Source organism: Neoarius graeffei, chromosome 19, assembly GCF_027579695.1.
Source record: "Neoarius graeffei isolate fNeoGra1 chromosome 19, fNeoGra1.pri, whole genome shotgun sequence".
Classification (NCBI taxonomy): domain Eukaryota; kingdom Metazoa; phylum Chordata; class Actinopteri; order Siluriformes; family Ariidae; genus Neoarius; species Neoarius graeffei.
This window is the reverse complement of record NC_083587.1, coordinates 18,122,915-18,131,375: the sequence shown is the minus strand read 5'-3', so window position 1 is coordinate 18,131,375 and position 8,461 is coordinate 18,122,915. Positions and strand designations below refer to the sequence as shown.

The following is an 8,461-nucleotide window of genomic DNA, read 5'->3' as shown; positions in this document are numbered from 1 at the left end:
GCGCTGATAACAACTTGGGTTGTCCTTCTCCTTTTTAGTCTGAATGACACGGCGTCCCTGATTTCCATAAAGAACTTCAACTTTTGATTCGTCTGACCACAGAACAGTTTTCCACTTTGCCACAGTCCATTTTAAATGAGCCTTGGCCCAGAGAAGACGTCTGCGCTTCTGGATCGTGTTTAGATACGGCTTCTTCTTTGAACTATAGAGTTTTAGCTGGCAACGGCGGATGGCATGGTGAATTGTGTTCACAGATAATGTTCTCTGGAAATATTCCTGAGCCCATTTTGTGATTTCCAATACAGAAGCATGCCTGTATGTGATGCAGTGCCGTCTAAGGGCCCAAAGATCACGGGCACCCAGTATGGTTTTCCGGCCTTGACCCTTATGCACGGAGATTCTTCCAGATTCTCTGAATCTTTTGATGATATTATGCACTGTAGATGATGATATGTTCAAACTCTTTGCAATTTTGTACTGTCAAACTCCTCTCTGATATTGCTCCACTATTTGTCGGTGCAGAATTAGGGGGATTGGTGATCCTCTTCCCATCTTTACTTCTGAGAGCCGCTGCCACTCCAAGATGCTCTTTTTATACCCAGTCATGTTAATGACCTATTGCCAATTGACCTAATGAGTTGCAATTTGGTCCTCCAGCTGTTCCTTTTTTGTCCCTTTAACTTTTCCAGCCTCTTACTGCCCCTGTCCCAACTTTTTTGAGATGTGTTGCCGTCATGAAATTTCAAATGAGCCAATATTTGGCATGAAATTTCAAAATGTCTCACTTTCAACATTTGATATGTTGTCTATGTTCTATTGTGAGTACAGTATCAGTTTTTGAGATTTGCAAATTATTGCATTCCGTTTTTATTTACAATTTGTACTTTGTCCCAACTTTTTTGGAATCAGAGTTGTAACTCTCAAAAATATATACATTTTTTAATTCCCATTTATGCAACATACAAGAGTCAAGGATGGAGATACTATCCACTGAGAAATGTATTTAATGAGAAATGTATTTAAAAATAAAGGTTCTGCGTATCTCCTTTTAACAATTTGAATTTTATCATTATCATGCCATCCAACTACTTCCTCTGTCTGTGGCTACCCAAGAGAGGCTTGAGAATTTTCCAACTACATACAAATTCCTTTAAGCATTTTCTGCTTTAGTCAAGACGAACCAGCCGGAGACTTTGACATTTGTAACAAAGTTTTAAAGCAAAGTGACTTAAAACAGAAAAAAACTGAGTGAAATCTAGCATGCTCTGTTTGAGGAAACTGCTGAGAGGTGTTAGATGTGCAGTTAGTGTGAATGACAAAGCAACTACTGTTGCAAGACCCTCCTACCTCTTCTTTTCTGTCTGACCAAAATTTGTATACACACACACGACCACACACAACCACAGTTCAGCTTAGAGAAACAAGTGCAGTTCTTATCTAAATAAAGATGGAGGGACCGAGACACCAGCACTTTGCTCTACTTCCTCTGGCATTGTCTATACACTCCAGCTTCTGCTTTCATGGTATGTTTTGCTGACTGTCACTTTATTTTGTTAATATAAAAATGTTTTATTGGTTAAGTTTATAAAGTTCTGAGATCTGAATAATATATGATGTGTTTGTGAGTAAAGGATAAAATGGAAAGAAGAAAAAACTAATAACTGAACAGCATGGGGCTGGAAATGACCGTACTCATAAAACTTAGCAAAATGTTAATCATAACTATTAAGTCAGAGGTGCTTTGTTTTGTTTTTAAACTAGTGTAGGCATAAATCTGGTACGAGTCAAAAGTTTGTATACACCTATTCATGGAGCTGTTGTCTTTATTTGTTTTTATTTTATCGTATTACACATTAACAGTGAAGATGTTCGCTGAAGACTATGAAAGAATTAATGTGGAATTATCTAAGAAACAGATTTGTCTGATTAAACTTTTTCTAGATTTTTTTGTAGTTTGAATGATGGCACGTTACTGCCATTCTGTTCACAAGTTCGTGGTCTTTCATAGTTTGAGTTCAGAAATGTTCTTTCAAGTATGTGTCTGACCTTTAAGGCCACAAAAAACATACCTACAGTCAGGTATTTCAAGAGATCAGTAAGAACACACACTGTTACATTTACTTGAATAAGTTATCGAATAAATTGTACTTGGAGTAGCTTAAATGTTATTTTACTACATGTTCAGTGTTTTATTTCTGGTGCTGAATTTCAAATAATGTTCTATTGAGCACGCAGAGCACCACATGCGCTCGACAATACATGTGATACCTTATTGTGTGTGTGTGTAGATAGATGGATGGATGGATGGATGGATGGATGGATGGATAGATAGATAGATAGATAGATAGATAGATAGATAGATAGATAGATAGATAGATAGATAGATAGATAGATAGATAGATAGATAGATAGATAGATAGATAGATAGATGTGTGTGTATATATATGACACACGAGTGTTTTACTGGAAAATATGCCACTCATATTTTTCATATGAGCTCCATCTGGGCCATGGAGAACCAAAACCGTGACACAAATCTCTATATATTACTCGTGAGCAAATTGCTGAATTTGTTTTGATAAATTTGGGGAATTTTTGTTGGTGAATGTGTCGATATAATAAAAAGCAAATCACACGTTGGCTTGAAGATATGAAGTTTATCTTCTCGTGTTGAAAATATTTTTGCTCGAGTGCTTCATTCACTCATGAAATATATTTACCACTCGAAGATAAACTTCATATCTTCGTGCAACCATATTTCATATATATAGTGAAAGGAAGAAATTTTGGCCATCATGATTTTCTTAGATGAAGAAATTTTTTTCACCTTCTGTTGTTTGCAATATAAATACATAATATCTAATGCTTACAGTGGTGCTTGAAAGTTTGTGACCCCTTTAGAATTTTCTACATTTTATGCATAAATATGACCTAAAACATCATCAGATTTTCACACAAGTCCTAAAAGTAGATAAAGAGAACCCAGTTAAACAAATGAGACAAAAATATTATACTTGGTCATTTATTTATTGAGGAAAATGATCCAATATGACATATGTGAGTGGCAAAAGTATGTGAACCTCTAGGATTAGCAGTTAATTTGAAGGTGAAATTAGAGTCAGGTGTTTACAATCAATGGGATGACAATCAGGTGTGAGTGGGCACCCTGTTTTATTTAAAGAACAGGGATCTATCAAAGTCTGATCTTCACAACACATGTTTGTGGAAGTGTATCATGGCACGAACAAATGAGATTTCTGAGGACCTCAGAAAAAGCGTTGTTGATGCTCATCAGGCTGGAAAAGGTTACAAAACCATCTCTAAAGAGTTTGGACTCCACCAATCCACTGTCAGACAGATTGTGTACAAATGGAGGAAATTCAAGACCATTGTTCCCCTCCCCAGGAGTGGTCGACCAACAAATCACTCCAAGAGCAAGGTGTGTAATAGTTGGCAAGGTCACAAAGGACCCCAGAGTAACTTCTAAGCAACTGAAGGCCTCTCTCACATTGGCTAATATTAATGTTCATGAGTCCACCATCAGGAGAACACTGAACAACAATGGTGTGCATGGCAGGGTTGCAAGGAGGAAGCCACTGCTCTCCAAAAAGAACATTGCTGCTCATCTGCAGTCTGCTAAAGATCACATGGACAACCCAGAAGGCTATTGGAAAAATGTTTTGTGGACGGATGAGACCAAAATAGAACTTTTTGGCTTAAATGAGAAGCGTTATGTTTGGAGAAAGGAAAACGCTGCATTCCATCATAAGAACCTTATCCCATCTGTGAAACATGGTGTTGGTAGTGATGGAACAATGAATTCTGAATTATACCAGCGAATTCTCAAAGAAAATGTCAGGACATATGTCCATGAACTGAAATTCAAGAGAAGGTGGGTCATCCAGCAAGACAACGACCCTAAGCACACAAGTCGTTCTACCAAAGAATGGTTAAAGAAGAATAAAGTTAATGTTTGTTTTGGAATGGCCAAGTCAAAGTCCTGACCTTAATCCAATGGAAATGTTGTGGAAGGACCTGATGCGAGCAGTTCATGTGAGGAAACCCACCAACATCCCAGAGCTGAAGCTGTTCTGTACAGAGGAACGGGCTAAAATTCCTCCAAACCGGTGTGCAGGACTGATCAACAGTTACCGCAAACGTTTAGTTGCAGTTGTTGCTGCACAAGGACGTCACACCAGATACTGAAAGCAAAGGGTCACATACTTTTGCCACTCACATATGTAATATTGGATCATTTTCCTCAATAAATAAATGACCAAGTATAACAACATTTTTGTCTCATTTGTTTAACTGTCTTCTCATTATCTACTTTTAGGACTTGTGTGAAAATCTGATTGTTTTAGGCCATATTTATGCATAAAATATAGAAAATTCTAAAGGGTTCACAAACTTTCAAGCACCACTGTATGCCATCTGTTTCTGGATGACATCATAAACTCCTCAATGTTCAAATGCATTTAACATACTAAACTGTTTTTTGGAAAGAACTGGATAGCCATAGTCTAAACGCACACTGAGAGACTCCCAAAAAGTAGCCAAAACTATTGTCTTTCGTTACAGCATTGGAATATTTGCAGTGAAATACATTCATTCCATGTGTCATAAGTAAGGATTAAATCACAAACCCGTGTATTACCTCTGACTGTTAGAAAGCTGTAACACTGGAGACTCCTTCCATAAATGTTAAACATGTTCTTCCAGAAAACTTCATATCAACGTATGCCTGTGTAGGTATATGTAGGGTGCTATTGGTCTTAAGTGATCAGTCTCATTAAATCAGTCTCATTAAATCAGTCTCATTAAATCAGTCTCATTAAATCAGTCTCATTAATAATACCATTAATTTTGGTGCTTAATAATAAATTACCAAACAGCTAAATTATGGTATACTCCAAATTGTTATGAACACTACCAATGCAGCAATAATGTATTACTGACCGCACCACATAACTCATATACACCTTGGAATTCTTTGAGATTGGATGACTTCAAAGAATATATAGGAGCAACACAGACACAGTTTAACAATTAATTGAATTTATTATAACAATGATAAAATGAGTAATAGCAGTTGAATACATTCAAATATGATATGGTCATATACTTGATGTGCGTGTGTGTGTGCGCGCACGAGGGGAGAGAGAGAGCAAAGGGGTGTGTGTGTGTGTGTGTGTGTGTGTGTGTCCCGTACGTGACTGCGCAGTATGGGGAGGAGGAGACAAAAGGGTTTGAATGTGAGTGCGGGAAAATGCACTGTAAAGGTTGAAATGAATCAGGGCTTGGAATGTTATCTAAGGTGTGTTGGGGGAGGGTGACAACCTCGTGGTCCCTTGAGACAATACATTTAGGACCTCTGCATGCTCTTGCAACAAGGCTTTCGCAGATAGCTTTTCACAGACAGTTGTAATTTATCGTTGAGCGGGGAGTAATAGGCGTGCGCGATGTTATTCACCGCCACAATGCAAGGGGGCGCGAAGTCGCGAAATCGCTAGGAGTAGTTGGTGGGTATGGTTAGTGGAGTGTTTATCCTCCGGTTACTTATAATGACTAGAACTGGAGTCATATAGATGTTCGTACTTCCTCACTTCCTCGATCAACCGCTCTTCGTGCTGCTCCATCTTCGCTCGTGTTTTTAAAAATGGCGGTCGTGAAAACAAAACAAACCGGGAAAGTAGGGAAGCGGAAGTGCGTGTACAGCGGATGTAGAGTGGACCAATCAGAGCCCTCTTGTCTGCGACACTATCTGCGAGGCTTCTGCGGTGGTCACAATTTTTGGGAGGTGCGCGCAGAGTGTCTGTGAAGGGGGGGGCTACGCAGACGCCATCTGCAACGCCATCTGCGAGGACTGGGTTGTCAGCATAAATTGGCCTTTAGCCCTGGATGCTAATGAGACAAAAGAATTAGCCGTAGCAGCTAATTCCACTAGCTTATAACATTACTAAATCCACTGAAATCTTGATGAGGTCAAAATATGTGTAATGATGAAATTAAAGGTTAGAAAGGATAGCAAGAGCATGCAAAAGCCTATCTGTTAACAATTGATAGGACAAAAATAGAACGATAATTAATTCAACACCCTGAGTGTCTACAGTGTACACAGTTAAACCGTTCCTGAGTTTAAATTCACACTACTTCATTAAGCTAATTCCTAAGACTAGTCTTTGTGCCCAAAATGCCAGTCTTACTTCCAGTATCTTGCTTATGCAAGATTATAGAGATGTTCCAAAACTTCTGAGTCCACCGGAGCACGTGGGTGGTCTCCGTGGAAAAGCAGAGGATCCTTGGTCCGAACTTCAGCGTTCGTGAGGAAAAGTCTCTGATCAAACAATGTGCACAGTGCTTTAGTCAGAAGGAATCCGGTCGCTTCTAACTTTGAATTAACTGCTTTGGGCTGCAGTCGTAACATTACTTATAATGAACAAATGAAAAACCAGTTGTAACTCAATCTGAGTTAAATCGCGCGATTCTGATCCTCTGATCTGGAAATGTCTCTAGAGAGAAGATACAAAATCTTCTAATACTGTAATCTGTTTAACAGAGAAAGGAAATACAAGAAAGTCGATTTACTCATCTGTTTATCTGTCAGTTATGAATAAAAAATAGCATGGAAGTAAATTTCCTGTATACCAAATGGTTTGTGGTTTCAATATAATGATGTTTATTTTCTCTATTCAGGAAACACGACTCAAGCTCCGTCCTCAACTCATACCAGTACCACCGACAAAAATGATACCACATCTAACGGGGAATCTTCATTTATGGTCTACAGGATCACTCTGATCATCATTTACACCCTGGTGCTCATAGTGGGAAGTGTCGGCATGACCCTAATGATCAGTGTGCTCAAATCAAACCTGCGCTCATGGACCACCATCACCTTTTTCAACTTGATCATAGCCCACGGCATCTTCTTGGTCACCATCCCTTTCCGCATCTACTTCTACGTGACTAACAGCTGGGATCTGTCCATGACTTTCTGCAAAGTGGTCAGCAGCATGATTCACATTCACATGCATGTGGTCTTCATCATCTATGTCATCATCCTCACCATTCATTTCTTGTATTACTTTAAAAAAATGGAGGAAAGGGAGTTCTATCGGAAGCTGCATGCCATAGCATTTAGCATCAGCATATGGTCCATTATGATAATCGTCGGCCCTGTGGTCTTGCATCATTATGGGACACGTGCGAATGCCACCGAGCACAAATGCTTCCACTTTGGTACAGAGCTTAATAAAAGCACGGTATTTGGTTGGAACATTTTTTTGTCAGTTAGCACAGTCATTGTGTCATGCATCATGAGCTGTATGCTTACAGTCATTCTCTACTCGATGATTAAAAAGCACGGTGCATCTTCATGGGCTCAGCAAGAGTTCTGGGCTCAGATGAAGAATCTCAATCTAGTGCTTATCATGCTCTTCTGCCTGGTGCCATATCACCTGTATCGGCTATACTATCTGACCAATACTTCTGGATTACAGTACGATAACGAGGTGTTTCTGGCCATCACATCCCTTACCTGCTTCGACATGATCCTTGTTTTTGCAAGGAAGGGAATATGGCATAGGTGTGGGTGTTAACTGCAGAAAACTGTCTAACTGTTCCAGGAAAGGAGGATGAGAACAACAGTCATACTTTACTGCTGAGATCAAACTGAACGATAGCGATCTAAAGTGGTGACAACTGTTACATCCCTGGCTCTTACCTTATGAATGCTGTGTGGAGAAAGGAAAACAATTTCTATGATCCCTATGAATTCTGCTGATTCTCTTAACCTCAGGCATTTCAGAGACAATAAAAAGCAGCTAGCTTGCATAAGGTGAACTGCCTTATGCTAGTTTTCTTAGACACGTTATTTAAATGTACAATTTAATATTTATAAATTTCTTACTAGTACAAAGGAACTGTAGAAATATATAGAACAAGATTTTTTTTTAAATGCTAATTGTTTAAGCAGTGGCATATGCACAAGTGTATTATCTCCTGTTAGTCTTTTTATAGACATGCCATAACTCCTCTTCATCTCAGTCTGTTCAGAAAGGGCTCATGGACCTTGAGAGCAATGGTTCTTAAAGGGAGTTTGTGAACAACTACTTCTTCCTCCACAACACACTGTTATCAAACTTATATTTATTACAGAGCATGTTTTTTATAAAGTTGGGGATAAATATCACTGTACACATTTGAATAAAGCGTCTAATATTTACATGGTTGAATTATATTTAATTTATTTTATAGTTAAATGGGTTTCTACCTGCAAAAGTTTGAGAACCCATGCTAAAAATTCATCTCATCTCATTATCTCTAGCCGCTTTATCCTTCTACAGGGTCGCAGGCAAGCTGGAGCCTATCCCAGCTGACTACGGGCGAAAGGCGGGGTACACCCTGGACAAGTCGCCAGGTCATCACAGGGCTGACACATAGACACAGACAACCATTC

At 39.0% G+C, this 8,461-nt stretch overlaps 1 protein-coding gene across 1 annotated transcript; it reads left to right on the top strand.

The window, feature by feature from the left end:
• The first annotated feature begins 1,413 nt into the window (after positions 1 to 1,413).
• On the top strand, positions 1,414 to 8,210 carry LOC132867854 (probable G-protein coupled receptor 141). Its single transcript, XM_060900828.1, has 2 exons — positions 1,414 to 1,523; positions 6,697 to 8,210. The coding sequence occupies exons 1-2, from the start codon at positions 1,448 to 1,450 to the stop codon at positions 7,599 to 7,601; spliced, it is 981 nt and encodes a 326-aa protein (XP_060756811.1). The 5' UTR covers positions 1,414 to 1,447; the 3' UTR covers positions 7,602 to 8,210.
• The last annotated feature ends 251 nt before the right edge of the window (positions 8,211 to 8,461 follow it).